Source organism: Ophidiomyces ophidiicola, assembly GCF_022830035.1.
Source record: "Ophidiomyces ophidiicola strain CBS 122913 chromosome Unknown scaffold_1, whole genome shotgun sequence".
Classification (NCBI taxonomy): domain Eukaryota; kingdom Fungi; phylum Ascomycota; class Eurotiomycetes; order Onygenales; family Onygenaceae; genus Ophidiomyces; species Ophidiomyces ophidiicola.
In genome coordinates, this window is record NW_026054641.1 from 190,276 (window position 1) to 204,402 (window position 14,127).

General features: G+C 47.2%; 6 protein-coding genes across 6 annotated transcripts; 4 read left to right on the plus strand and 2 right to left on the minus strand.

Moving 5' to 3' along the window:
• Window positions 1-820: 820 nt before the first annotated feature.
• On the plus strand, window positions 821-1,407 carry LOZ57_000080 (uncharacterized protein; the record flags this gene model as incomplete). Its single annotated transcript, XM_049249188.1, has 3 exons — window positions 821-877; window positions 946-1,020; window positions 1,090-1,407. The coding sequence occupies 3 exons, from the start codon at window positions 821-823 to the stop codon at window positions 1,405-1,407; spliced, it is 450 nt and encodes a 149-aa protein (XP_049111382.1).
• Window positions 1,408-2,071: 664 nt separating this feature from the next.
• On the plus strand, window positions 2,072-3,278 carry LOZ57_000081 (uncharacterized protein; the record flags this gene model as incomplete). Its single annotated transcript, XM_049249189.1, has 6 exons — window positions 2,072-2,283; window positions 2,337-2,450; window positions 2,538-2,617; window positions 2,665-2,742; window positions 2,795-2,869; window positions 2,947-3,278. 6 exons carry the CDS (start codon window positions 2,072-2,074, stop codon window positions 3,276-3,278), a joined length of 891 nt encoding a protein of 296 aa, XP_049111383.1.
• Window positions 3,279-3,784: 506 nt separating this feature from the next.
• Window positions 3,785-5,209, minus strand: LST8 (TOR complex subunit lst8; the record flags this gene model as incomplete). The annotated part of the gene is made up of 4 exons (XM_049249190.1): window positions 3,785-4,504; window positions 4,556-5,051; window positions 5,106-5,127; window positions 5,188-5,209. 4 exons carry the CDS (start codon window positions 5,207-5,209, stop codon window positions 3,785-3,787), a joined length of 1,260 nt encoding a protein of 419 aa, XP_049111384.1.
• Window positions 5,210-5,787: 578 nt separating this feature from the next.
• On the plus strand, window positions 5,788-8,103 carry LOZ57_000083 (uncharacterized protein; the record flags this gene model as incomplete). Its single annotated transcript, XM_049249191.1, has 1 exon — window positions 5,788-8,103. One exon carries the CDS (start codon window positions 5,788-5,790, stop codon window positions 8,101-8,103), a length of 2,316 nt encoding a protein of 771 aa, XP_049111385.1.
• Window positions 8,104-10,844: 2,741 nt separating this feature from the next.
• Window positions 10,845-11,561, plus strand: LOZ57_000084 (uncharacterized protein; the record flags this gene model as incomplete). Its single annotated transcript, XM_049249192.1, has 2 exons — window positions 10,845-11,373; window positions 11,437-11,561. The coding sequence occupies 2 exons, from the start codon at window positions 10,845-10,847 to the stop codon at window positions 11,559-11,561; spliced, it is 654 nt and encodes a 217-aa protein (XP_049111386.1).
• A 228-nt stretch (window positions 11,562-11,789) lies between these two features.
• Window positions 11,790-13,259, minus strand: LOZ57_000085 (uncharacterized protein; the record flags this gene model as incomplete). Its single annotated transcript, XM_049249193.1, has 3 exons — window positions 11,790-12,013; window positions 12,069-12,668; window positions 12,737-13,259. 3 exons carry the CDS (start codon window positions 13,257-13,259, stop codon window positions 11,790-11,792), a joined length of 1,347 nt encoding a protein of 448 aa, XP_049111387.1.
• Window positions 13,260-14,127: the final 868 nt, after the last annotated feature.

The window sequence follows — 14,127 nt, forward strand, 5'->3', positions numbered from 1 at the left end:
ACAGGCGGCGCTCTGGTTGGTACCAATCTTACCCGCCGCTAGAGGGGCGCGAAAAGGTAATTTACGGCACCCGTACACTATCTTACCCTGTCTGCCGTCCGAAATTCGCGGCTGCAGGCCGCCCAATGCAGCTGCGCTCGCTTCGGGAACGGGCCTGTAGCCGGCGGTCGCGTTCGTCTCCTTCCGCTCGCTGCCCCAGACCGCGTGATCACATTCCCGGACTTGCAGCGCCCGTTCAGTCTGGATTCGTAGCCGGTCTTGGCGCGGTGTGTGGTGCAGCTGCAACGGGGGCCATTGCAGGCCCTTCCCCAGTCGGATCTCGGAGCGCGGCCCTGGTCGGTGTATGCAGCGAGCTCGCACAACAAAGAACCATCCTAGCCATATAGTAGTAGCTCCCGGCCGAGCACACAGACGGCCCCGTGCTGCAATCTCCGTCTGCCGCGGCCATCTTCCGTAGAATCGAGTCTAGCCAATATCGAACAATCTGTGCTAAGTAAATTGTCCACTAGCTCGTATTTTGGATAAACACACCGAACTTTGGTTCTGCTTATGTAACACGCCAACCCGCCGCTAGTAACTGTCCAGGCAACACGACGTCACTGACACCAGTGTCGAATCAAACAGCTTTGTTTTGCTGTGCTGGCTAGACCTCACACCGAATCACACCGCGTCAGCCAGAATTATCACCCCGACTCTTTTCCTAATTACCTCTGCTCTGTCGAGCTAATCTCCTCCAATATGTCACTTGAAGCTGCGCAAAATAATTGTGTTAGTATATGCCCAGCATCCATCCCGTTCGGCGTCTTCGTAACTAATCGTCATGGTTTCCCAACTCCAGCCCGTTCCAATAGACGACTTGGCTAAAATCGCCACAGAGGTATGAAAGAATATTTTCCCCTCACTAGCAGATACCCCACTTACGAACAACGCTGACCACGCGCCCAGACATGCGACAAAGTCTTAGCAGATATCGAATCCTACGATCACGAAAAGGTCAGCGACTGGAGCTCTAAAATCATTGTACGATATCCCTTCCCGCTTATCTGCGTATCCGAGAATTCGGCAGGCAACGGCTAATGCATCATGTAGAACCAAGTTCTCCAAACCCTCATATCAGCAACCACTTCGTCACCCGACAGCAGCAGCACCACCACCACCACTCCTCCCTCAGAACCCCAAAAGCTATCTTACCGTTTTAACGTCAACTGCACTATTATCCAGCAAGGCCTCACACACGAATCTGGCGCAAAGCCAAGCTCCGTCGAGGAAACTGGCCGCCGGGGCATGCACGCCGCTTCCGGCGCCTACTGGGACGTCAAGCGGGATGGGATGTGGACCTATAAATACCCCAATGGGGCAGATAAAGGGTTAGATTTGGTATTAAATGTGGTTTGGTTTGGTGTTTGAGCAAGAATCTGTCAGATTGCATGATTTTTGTTATTTTTTTCTTAGATTATTGGGTTGGTTTAGGGACTTGAATCTCCCTATAAAGTCGATAGATACTGGTGGCCATGATAGCTTGACCTGTTCAAAAAGTATATATTCGTTGTGGATAATTATGGTAAAGTTTTTGATCACGAGCCTTGCTGACTCCGCTCATTACTAAGTGCACTTACTGTAATTCTATAAGCAAAAGCTGTTTGGCACTGAGAGCATAGCATGAAGTATTTTCACCATAACCACATCCTATCAGGTTTGGGAAACCTAACAGCATATTCAATAATAAAGTGAGTAGGCCTGAATGTCCGCCAGTGAACACTTCGCTAGCTAGGGCCCTTACAGTTAGTTATGTAGTTAAGTGTGGTCATCCTTTTAGATGACTGGCTGGTACTGTGTCGTTCTACTGCAGCTAAAAGAGACAATAGTGGAACTACCCTGTATATGTGTATATATATATGTATACACAAAGCAACTCACTTACATATCCATTCTTATTCCAGGGTGCATAAATCAAGATGATTGATTAGAAGTGACCTAACCTTTGTCTGTTTCAAAGCCGAAACAAACTGGAATCATCTTCTATCACACTTTATATCCATTTACCCTCTCCTTCCATTTTACAATCTCAACAATGTTCTCAATTGTTCGTCCTTCAAGCCTCTTCGCCACAAAACCAATGCTCACAAGAGCCAATTCTGCTCTGAATCCCGGACAAATTCTTCAAGGCAACCGTTGGAACTACCGCATCCTCAAAGCTGTCAAGGGAGATAGTACGCACACGTCTACCATCTTCAAAGCTGAGGTCCTTCCACATAGGAACACTACCGAGTCTCCTCCCAAATGGTTGGCTATGTTTCATTAACCGCACAAGAATCCGACACTGACTCTGTTTCCAGGGCCGTCATCAAAGTACCTTCGCCTGACAATGCAGATGCCCAGGGAAACCTGAGCCGCGAACATAATATGTATCGTCTGGACTGTGTCAACTCAGCCGCATGCTTTCGACGACTGTAAGATGCGATTAATGAGAGCACCCTTGCTTTGGAGTGGCTAGACACTACTCTTATGGAGATCAAATACCAGCCTAATTTGGACAGCTATGAACTTATTAAGAAGTTCCTGAAGGCAGCATTGAGGAGTTGCGTCATTCTAGACGGTCAAAAATTAGTGAACACAGGTATAGTAACTGCCCTTAAAAGAGATATCATTTACTTATCATCCTAGATTACAAACCTGGCAACATCTTGGTTTCTGGAATTAATACTGGCTCTGTCAAGGCCAAAGTAGGAGACTTAGGGCTTGGTAAGTATAGTTCTGTAAATACAACACACTTTCCTAACGACCCTATACGTAGTTTTTCCTTCTGGAGGTCGAATTAATGCCCAGCCGCTTGCCATGCGTGCCCCTGAAATCTTTCTTGGCCACGCGTGTACTGGACCGGCGCCAGTTTGGGCAATTGGAGCAATGACACTTTCGTGGATAATGCCTGGTATTCTGGGTGCGCAGGCAGCCCTTCCCCTTACATTGATAATGCCTGGTCAATGGCAAAGATCAAACGGCTCTTTCCTGGATGGAATATTCCGCATCCTGATGAGGTTGAGCGTTCCACTCTCAAACTTGCTGTCGAATATGCCGCGGAATTCGCCGATGGATCTGAAGGGGCAGAGGACCTGCAAGCAATCTTGATGTTTGAGGAGGAGACAAGAAAAGTGGAGATGCCACAACAATTGAGGGATCTTCTTCGTCTCATGTTGGAATGCGACCCTAACAAAAGGCCTTCTGCGCTGTGTGTACTAAAATCGAAGCAGTTTTGGGCATTTGAGAATCTCAGCGCGTAACGTCCTTGATCTGAAAATCCACCTTATGTATCATTGCCCATAGATAGCAAATTCATTCGATCCAAGGTCTCTCCATCTGTTAATGTCTCACGCCCCTCCCCATGTCTCTTTGCTCTCTACCTTGCCGCTTCCAGACCCTATGTCTAGGGCACATTCGATTGCCTTCCATATCTTCAAATTCCTTTGGTAATTGAAAAGTATCGAAATAGGTTCCAATATGCATTGTCCTCATACTTCACAATGAAAGATAAATATTTCATGTGCCATTCTTCTTGAACTTCATCTGTAAATGTGCCCTCCGAGTATGTCCCTGCTTGTCACCCTTTACAATACCCCCAGCGCTTCATACTTATTCGTAATATTGTGGTAGGGAAAGCTTAGTAGCCATGAACTAGCTCGTAACAGCATACATGTTTGAAGTTAATGGTGTCGAAGAAAGCAATATCATATTAGAAGAGAACGGTAATGTGGTGTTTCCAGGAAAGAAAAATAACACACAAAGATAATCACCGCGGCTCTGAATAATCATTCAATGCAACGCATACTGCTCCACGATGATGGCCACTATATTGCCGAATGATCTGGCCAGACGCCAGCTCCCACAAGCGTGCATAGTGGTCACTGCAAACTGTGACGAGATATGCCGAATCAGCCGAGAATGCACAGTCCCATACCCAGCGTTGATGTACAGCCAAGATCGTTTCGAGCCAGAGAGTACCCGAAACTGGGTCCAAGGGGGGGTTGCCAGGCATCGTCATAGAGTTGCTGTTAGGTGAATCAATTTCGGTCCAATCTCCATTGCTCTGTCTTCGGTATGATGTAGTGGGCTGTTCAGAGGTATCCGGGCTTGGGTTGTATTGTAATGAGGTATCTACGACGGTGTGGGGATTGGCGCGAGAGCCGGAAATGCCGTTGGCTAATGGACTTCGATATGTATTTGGTTGGCCATTTTGCGTGGATGTTTGACCATTCGACGAAGTATGGTTGGAATTAAGCGCATGGAATTCACTCCCTGGAGGAGCGCCTATGATTGGTTTCTTTGGGACATAGTCAGGGTCCAGGTTCCAGATTTTGGCAGTGTGATCCGCAGAGCATGTAGCGAGATGTCTGACATCAGGAGATAGTAAAACTTTCGTGATATAATCTTTGTGAGCTTGGAAGGTTGCAATGGGGACGATATTGGTAATATCGCGGTCCTGCACCATACGCCATAGATAAACATTTCCCTATATAGATATTGGCATAAAAATTGATAACAGTCCGAGAAGAGTACATACCTTATTATTACCCGCGCAAAGTAGTGATCCATCGCTAGCAACACTTACACTAGCAACAGATACGTCCTCTTCTGGTATTAATTGATGGCTACATCGATTCTCACCCAAATCCCAGACTCTGATTGCCCCCGATAAATCGCAACTGATTAGTTCTCCTTGGTTGGGATGAATAACAACATCATTAACTGGCGATTTATGGCTATAGTTCCTCTGCAGCGACCCTGTTCTAGTCTCCCAAACTTTCACCGTGCCATCTTCAGAGCTAGTGACCATCCACTTCCCTTCGCAGTGAAATGCAACACCTGTCACATTATTTGTATGGCCCTCAAATGTCATGACAGCCTCCGTCATATTAGTCTTGATGTCATAGAGGTTTACGCTGTGATGTCCGGCTGCAGCAACATATCGCTTGTCGGGAGTTATACATAGCCGGTTGACTTGGGATGCAGGGTGCTGTATTGTTCTAGAACATATTCCAGAAAGTGCTTCCCAAAATCTAAAAGCCGGACAGGTTAGATTTATATCTTCATTGGTAGGGGTAGGTGTCTACCGAATAGTGTGGTCATAGCCAGCTAAAGACGAATGCCCCTGTTAGCTACTGTTCCAATCCCAAGGACCAGGGGAGAACTAACCAGTGCAAAGTATGACACTCATATTGAAATGGGTCGGCTACTGGATATAATTTGAGTCAGTATTATATAAAAGCTAACAAAGTTGTGTCGAGTTGCTGCTCTGGAGGTATTTGGATGCAACGAAGGCAAACAAAGCAAATATGTTCCTCCGTGCTCCACAATCGATAAGAGTGATTATGTAAGTATTATGGCACGTGATAAGATGTGTGCTGAGCTAGTCTTGATATAGCTAAGTTTTGCAAACAAAGTCTAACACGCACGGACCACCGCTTAAATGAATGTTTGTTCAGCAAATTCTCTGAATGACGTGAAGTATGAAGGGCACTTGTGATGGGAGTCTACTTGATGAACAATGACTATTCTTGTGTCCTCAACACTGTCCCTGTCAGTCTGACATTCATGGTGAATGCTTGGATTGCAGCTGGCCATTTTTTTTGCCTGGCTTTTCCCTGTTCTTCCTTCACCCTGCCGGAAATTTCATCAGCATAGTGCTGTTGGGTTCCGGCACTTAAAACCCAGCCTTTCACTGGATCGAAATCACTAGCAGTTTGCTCAGTCAGGCTGCCTCAACAGTTGTACATCCGTCTTGGACATACCAGGATGGACTCTCCAACTGCACCCTCAGAAGGTATTTATGCTTCTTTGCCAGGCTTGAATCAGCCCACTCCTCAAAACAATTCTGAATCCTCTTCTTCGCAGCCTGTTATGGGTCATGGTCTGGGGCTTACACCTCCCCCCGGGTCACAGCTTCAGCAGGATCGAAACCACCTTCAAGACCTGCAGCTTGATCTGCAGGGCCTCGGAGATCTGGGTGACTTCCTTGACTTGCCAATAGATCATGATGTAGATCTGAACGGGATCGACCAGTTCTTTCATGATTTCGGGGCCTCTGACACGCCGGTTTTGCAGAATCATCTTCGTCGGGACTCCGAACCTAGCAACACTAGCCCAGCTATCGAAATCGCCGACACACAGCGTCCAGACGTCGTGTCGGAAGAGCATCGTCCATCCCCCGCGAATGCCGAGCCAAAAACATCTGCAAGTTGTCTTGCTGGATACCGACCAATAGCTCCGATGCCCACGACGGGAGATGTGATGAAACGCACAGCTCATGATTGTGGTTTTGGGAACAGCGGGGAGAACTCTAACCACTTTAACCAAGGTATTGATCACGGCCCGAAAAGACCCTGTTTTCGCAATTCTGCCGGTCATCATACTGCAGCTTCTGCTCAGATTCAAAATCTTTCTTTGCCGGATGCTAGGAGATATTTTTCTAGCAATGCTGCAAGTTCAGCACCCGGTCTGCAGGGGAATACCCCACAAGCTCAATCCACTTCGACACTTAAGGATGCTACTCTATCCTCAGGTTCGAGTTCGACATCTGGATTTGTTGCTCTTTCTGTTGAAACGAGGGACGTTACCAACACCAGCCGGACAAACTCCGTGGCACTGTCATTGCCCCCATTCAGCCCCAATACAATGACTCCTTCTCTCCCAACAGATTTAGATACGACTAGCTCACGACGTGAGTCCTCGATCGATTCCCTTTTCGACGACCATGACAGCACGACAACACCAAACCAGCTGGTGAACCCGAAGGCCACTTCACCTCTGCCATTTCCGTTTGTATTTCCATGCCCACCCGACAAAACGAATAACTCTATATCTGAGCACATAAAAAAAGTGTGTCAAATCACGGAGTCGGACCTTCTTGTAACTCAATATCGAGAAGCTGCATGGTCCTTTCGTCAGCCTCCAAAATACATTTCCCCATACCCCAAACCTGGAGGAGATCTAGGCTACCTTCCATCTTCTCCATATCTTCACGTTAAATTTATCAAGGCATCAGACAGCGAGGTCGCCACGAGTTTAGAGGAGTGTCGTAAAAAGTTGCGTCTTTGCTCATCTGAACGCGACAAATTTTCGAAAGAGCTTCAAGTGTATACTCATATTGACCCGGTGACAAAGAAGAGCCAGCTGCAGATGTTGAAAGATGAACTTAAACATCGAAAGCGAGCTGCAACGGATGCTCGAAAACGGGAAACTCAGGCCAAAGAAGAGGCGACTTTTTGGAAGAAACAATACACGGCTGTGGCTCAATCTTACAACCAGATGTGCACACAGTTTCATCAGCTGCGACGATTTGCACACGACATGCAAACTCAACTTCAACGAGTTTCCCAGCTAAGCCCGATGGCAATAGCTTCTAATCCGCAACTAGCTAGCCTGCACACTCCTGGCCAGCCATACTTTTGCACTCAAAACCCACAAACCATGGCTAGTCACCCTCAAAATAATGCCACTATACCTATGACACCAGCTTCCTCTTCTCCAACAACTCCTGCCGCAATCGATTTGACTGTCAATGATTCCTCCAGTCTAGCAGCAAAACAACCCGAAAAGTCGGGCGTCCGTTATTCCTGCTCACCAGAACCCCCAGCAGCTCAAAAGGAACTTATTAGCTCAATGCGTAAAAAGGAATACCGCTGGCTAGGAAACAACAATCATATGCACCAGCGCTTCACGAATTCTTTAACCGCTCCACTTCCACAGCAACCCTACGGTCTATCGAACCCGGTTCCTACCTCAATGGCCACGAAGCCTAAAGTCAACAAAAAGCACGGGGCCAACAATGAAGCTGTCACGCACCAAAATAGAGGGCCTTTTTTACCCCATCCTAACAACTCTCCGCCGATTTCAGCAACTACCAGGTGCAACATTGAAGGCAACAAGAATGACGAAAGCAACGAGCCTACACAGACCAAAGGAATTTACAACCCCGGCCCTAGAGGATTGAGCGTGCAAGGAGCAAATATTGTATCGGAAGTCAATTGCACCGACGTCACTCCTGTGGATATGAATGACGATGACGAATTTGCAAGAATGTTAGAGCAGGACCTTGAAGCTTCAGTGTGAGCAGCATAAGCATCGGTTATCTGAATTGCAAAGTAGTTAATATCATTGCATGGAGTATGGTTTCACTGCAGGAAAATGATGTGATGTTTTGAAGTGTTTAACACATGTGGCTTTGATGGAGGATTTTTGTTTCTGAAATTTATGCTGTGGATGGTGGTATTCAATTTTTTTTTGTATGTGTATGATACCCCTCCTTGCATGTTAGTAACGGCCTCTTCGTATGTATGTATGTAGCACATGCCTGACATAACCTCGTGTTATCTCTCAACTCCAGACTCCCCTAGAATTTATCATGTAGTTATATCAACTTTTACGGGCTCACAGCAGCCGGTTACCCTATGTCACAATCCTTATCCTACTCCAACCATGAGGCCTGCGTCTAGTATCTCCAACTCTTTCGCCACCGCTTGAAATATCATTGGAAGATGACATGTTCCCTCTCCTCCTGTCAAAAAAATTCTTCTCTCTTCTCTCATCCCCGTCCGGTCCGACATACTGTTTCCTCCCTGTGATGCAGCAGCAACAGCAACAACAGGCACATAAACTCGCCGAATGAAATATGAACCCAATGGCTGATAGACCTGTTGCAATCCACATAAAAGCTAGCATCCTCACTCCAAGGTTAGCATGAATATTCAGGTCGGCTTGGTTTTTCTCAAAAACAATTTTAAAGATAGTGAACATTGCGGTGGCTAAAACACTAGCTGCAATAGTGGTTAAGAATGTGGCGAACGTGAGGATCGTAAGAGGAAACAGGTATCTCTTTTTGCCGATATGTGTATTCTTGCCTGTTGGGGAGGAGGGCATCGGAGTATTAGGGGAGAGGGAGAACGGTGTCACAAAAATACAGAAGAAAGCGAGGACGGAAGCCATGAGGAAAAGACCGAACATCCAGTGTGAGGCCACGCGAGCGATTTCGAGGGCTCTCGTTACCCCGGCAGGCAGTGCAACTATTGATCATTTATCAGTGATTATTATTATTACGGCCATTTGGGCTTGCTTAAGGTATATCCATACTAGTTGCTCCTGCAAGTAACTCGTTCAGCAGGATTTCTACAGGATTGAAAAAGTACAGTGTTTTTGGTTTCGAGCAAGCGGTAATTCCCGTGCCATCTTCATATCCTTCGCAGAAACTCCACAGCCCAACTTGGTAAAAGTCGTGGAGACCAATGCTACGGGCAATGCTGTTGATGAGGAGTGCATCGGGTACAGAACGAGGTATAATTTCCGAAAGATCAATTTTGAGAAAATAGATGTCTCGGAGTACAACTCTGTTGCTAACATTTCCGATTTCAACGAGAATTAGGAAGATGAGGATTGTAAAGTATAGAAGGGGATAAAGTACACGCCGTGTTAGCGGCGAACGACGTGACTTGATAGGGTCCGCAGGTGTTTGTTCTAGGGATCGATTCCAGGGGGAAAGCACCATCGTGCAATTCGAGATAGATAAAAAACAGTAACCGAGGATGCAGCAAAACCGAAACGAGAACGGTATGCCAGTGCGCTCTTGGAGAGTTTGACACAGGAATGACAGATTTGTTAAACAGATATCCGGAAAGAGAGAGGATCGTTAACATCTTCAAAAGAGGGATTCAAACTTCTCCAGCCCGGAATTTTAGGCCGAAGCAGATGAAGATCAAGGTTTCACAGTGGAGTCGATCACATTGTGAACATGTGTCGCAATGACGATTGGCTATGATAGCTTGGAGTATGGGGTACCAGAGGATTATTATAGAAACAACATTAGGGTAGCGACAGGATAAACCTAGTCGGACCTACTACCAGGCGCTTACAGCAGCGCTTCTGGGAGGACCGTCGGCAGCAGTTTTACCGTAGCCGTAGGAACATCTGGTTGAGGCTGGATATGTTTGTCTTGAATTGCGTGACTGCGGCTGAGGCAGGCGGAGCCCAACGACGTCATCGCCAAGGGGGCTGGGAGCAAGCGGTTGCTTAGATAAACCACCCGCGATCGATAAGATAAGATCGCGCGGTCGGGCCGGAAACCGTCCGCTTCCGTTGCCAAGCCTGTGACTAAACCAATCAGCAGCCTCGGATTGGGCTTCGTTCGCCAGTCAAGTTTGCAACCTCCTGTACTCCGTATACCGACAGCTTCGCGCAACAATGTTCTCGGAGAGAGCAGATTAGAGCTGTGAGGCTTTCAGATAACGATTGTTGTGCATTCCAAACCAAATATAATCGTGCCTTGTTATTCATACAAATGTTTCCAAAAATCACCTGTTACATGTTATTCTCCTAAAATGCCATGTCTTGTATACGAGAATGCAGAGGCTTGACCCCCGCATAGAGTCGGGGCCCCTCATCCAAGGCTTCTAAGCATGGTACGGCAAGGTTCTTTACAGTATCTACCAGTCTAAAATCTACTTCATCAAGCCCACAAGCCTATCTTCTGGGTTTCTGACTGCTTTCCTCATTGGACGGCTCCCTATGGATGAGGGATTTTTCCACCGAGCTAAGCCCCTGAAATGGCCATAATAACGCCCCGATGTTATCCTGGAAAACGATCTGGGTACTCCGTGGGTGGGGGATTGGGGTTACCGAACTGCCGATGGCTCAAATTGTCGATCAGGGAACCTCTTCGGCCCGTATTATAAATCATCAAATCTAGGGTATATATTCTCCTCTTTACACCGTTGATTCCATATACATTTTCCTTTTTTACTCTGTTAGTATTTTTAAAGCTTTTTATAGGTGGTTCCTAATCATCCACCACCTGGGCAGCCATGTCTTATAGTCAAGAACAGCCGCTCCAAATTGGAGTTTTACTCTGCGGTGTCGTTCAACTTTTGGACCTCGCCGTTATCGACCTCTTTGCCATCCTCCACCCTGATTATCTCGCCAAATGCGATGTCTCGCAATCTGTCCTCGACCAGGCAGTGCCGTCCACAATCCGCTACATCGGCGAATCTTCGTCTGCGGAATTGACCGGCAGTATCACCATGAACATCACGGACCATGTCTCCTCTGAATCTGTGGCACCAGGGAATTTAGACATTCTATTGATCCCCGGCCCCGATCCCAGCGAAGTTCCCAGCGACGAGATTCTAAATTTTGTGCGAGCTCATCACGAGTTTGGCACCACCATCATTACCATTTGCACTGGCAGCCAAGTAGCTGCTTATGCGGGTATTCTTGATGGAAAGCAAGCTGCTGGGCCTTGGAAATTGCTCCCAATTTTACGAGAAAGATTTCCTGAAGTTAAATGGAATGACACCCATAGATATGTGAGGGAAGACAATATTTGGTGCAGCGGTAAGTATAGGCTTCTGAAAGCCCTCCTTTTTCCGAGACCCAAATTAACAACTACTTGTGAAGCTGGAATTGCCAATGGTCTTGACACGGTGATCGCTTATATGCGCACGAATTTCGCCCCACCCGTCGTTGACGAGGTATGCGGCCTAGCAGAAGTCGCGGATAGACACGTAGAATTTGCGGCTTAAGAATATACGTTGGTTTATCTGAAATGAAACAAGAAAGGGGATATAGCTAGGCTTTAGCGGTTTTTTATGAAAGCCATTTGCTTGTCTATCAGTATCTATTTCTATATTTATTACCCGCCAAATTAACAGTGTCGCTTTCCAGGTCAATAAGCCTAGTTGAATCTAGTGTTTAACTTCCCGAAACGCTATTCTTACGATGCCGATTACCCCATGCGCTCAAAACAACCCTTAGACCCAAAGTAGCAAAGTAGTAGTCATAACTATCACAAGTACACTCGTAAACGATCCACTTTTGGAACCTACAAACGAAGCTCCCGATGCCTTTCGGCCACAACATCGTCCATTATAAGTGACATTATTAAGCTTTGCTGCAACTTGGAAGATAGAACCGTTGACGTTTCCAATATTATAATAATCGACAAGGATGAAGTTTGGCGGCCGGTTCCATTTTTCTGGCGAGGACATAGTTAGGCCTTAGTAAAAGGATATTCAAGGAGAACACTTTACCAGTACAGTTGCCGCTCATTGCTCCAGCACTACCATATCCAGAAACCGCATTCGTTTCGTTCAACAACACTGTGTTCGGCACCAGAAGTTTGTTGCCAGCAAGAGAGACTTCTGTATTCAAGTTATTGTTTGCCATGTATAGCCTCTTTTCGGCATCTCCATCATTTAAGCCAGGAGGTCGATCGACGACGCAAGGAAAATCCCTGTTTGTTGGGGAGAACGGGGTTTCCCACATTTGCGAAAACTCGTCAAGTAAATAAGGAACTTCAGTCTGGTTAGCCCGGTAGTCTAGAAATACGATGGCCCTTCGACTAGAGAAGATGAGCCGCGACAGATTGGGCCAGTCATCTAGTGACATGGGTATCTTAGGAGGAGTGTAAACATAATCGATCAAACCAGACTGTTCTATAGGTCTGGTATAGTTTGTTGGACGAATAAAATTCGAGTTCCCCATGAGAATCGAAACGACATCGTAGGGATTGGCTTTCAACCAGTCTACTACTTTTCTCAGATAGTCCTCGAGGGTTCCCACATCAAGAAGGGCGCAAGAAGAGTGGCAGAGACGTATTGTATTGTTGACATAATGGGTTTGAAACTGCACTATAAGTCTGTCAGTTTCAGCACACCCAAGGAAATTAAATAAATGAGCAGAACTATAAGCTACTGACGCATACGAATGCCGTCGTTGAGTTGAACAGTCACATCAAGCTCTTGGTTACTGCCAAGGTTGCCCGGCCGTATGAAAGGGCTGTTGTGAGCTGCAATCTGGGTGATATTGGAGTATTTCCGGTTGCAGAACTCGGGATATCCATTGCATGGGCGGGTATTTGTCGGCACGGCGGCCGATTCGGTCGAAGTACCCGTAGCATTCCCAATTAGCGTTGTGCCGTTGGGGGTCCCTACTGTATTGCTGCCAACCAAAAGCGTGAAGTCGTCAGATTTTGACTTGCTGCTACCTGTGGCGGTTAAGGAAGAAGTTCCTGTCGGGCTAGATGCGAATCTGTCTCGCGTTGCGCTGACGGTGATGACCGAAGTGTAGCTTTTATAGAGACTGGAGGCATCTGTTGGAAGAGAATTACCAGCAAGCGACAGCGATGATGGTATGTTTGTTCCCGTCAGCGTGAGAATCTCGTCTGATTGTCCAAGGCCCAACAGAGAAATCACTGTGAGGATATGTAAAGTCCGTTGCATGATGAGGGAGACAGGCACATCACTACTCCATACACCAAATGAGGCAGCTCAAAATCAGCGAACAGCAAAACTGGTTATTTGAATAGCGATGAGTGCACTCTCCAAGGCGAGATGGCGCAAAAAGAATGCATCATGATCCACATCTACCAGAGCCCAACTCTAACGAGAGACAGTCCGTCGAGAGATCATCGCGGCGATGAAGTCAGTGGCGATCGGGAGCCAACAGCAGCCACACCCAGGACTCGGGAGCCGCTGCGTCACTAACTAGCCGGGCGGAGACGGCCGGGGCTTGTGAGGCCTGGCCGGTCGGCGGCGTTGGCAGGCGGTGCAGAGCCTCGACGACGGCTGGCGTGGCTGTCTCAGGCTGGCGCTCGAGCTGTCGTGCGTGTTGGCTGTCGTGGGCTCGAAGGAGCTTGTTTGCCAGCCTTATGAAACATCACCACCTCACCTAAAACATCGCCAACCCACGCATCTCCACACCCGACGCCTATAACTACATAAAATTTACCCTTTTTGTCGGTAGCTGATTGCGTCGACACAGACGAGTCGCGAGATCATGGGCTACATATCAAGCCCCTTGGGCTCCACAACCAGGTGGCTGCCTGTGAGTAGCCTTCCTGCTCAGAGGATGCTGACATCGACCCATCAGAGCACGTCTCTACTCAGCTATTCTGTACCGAGATGAAAGGCCGCTTGGCAGGGTGCGCAGCCCGCAAAGATCGTTCCTCCAGAAACAGCTTGCGTCTGCGCATCGCCTGATGTCTTACGATACGAACGAACCTTCACCGGAGCTCGTACAGGGCTGAAGAGCTTTCGAAGCAAATCATATTCTATATTTAAACTAATATACACACAAATGAAAAGCATG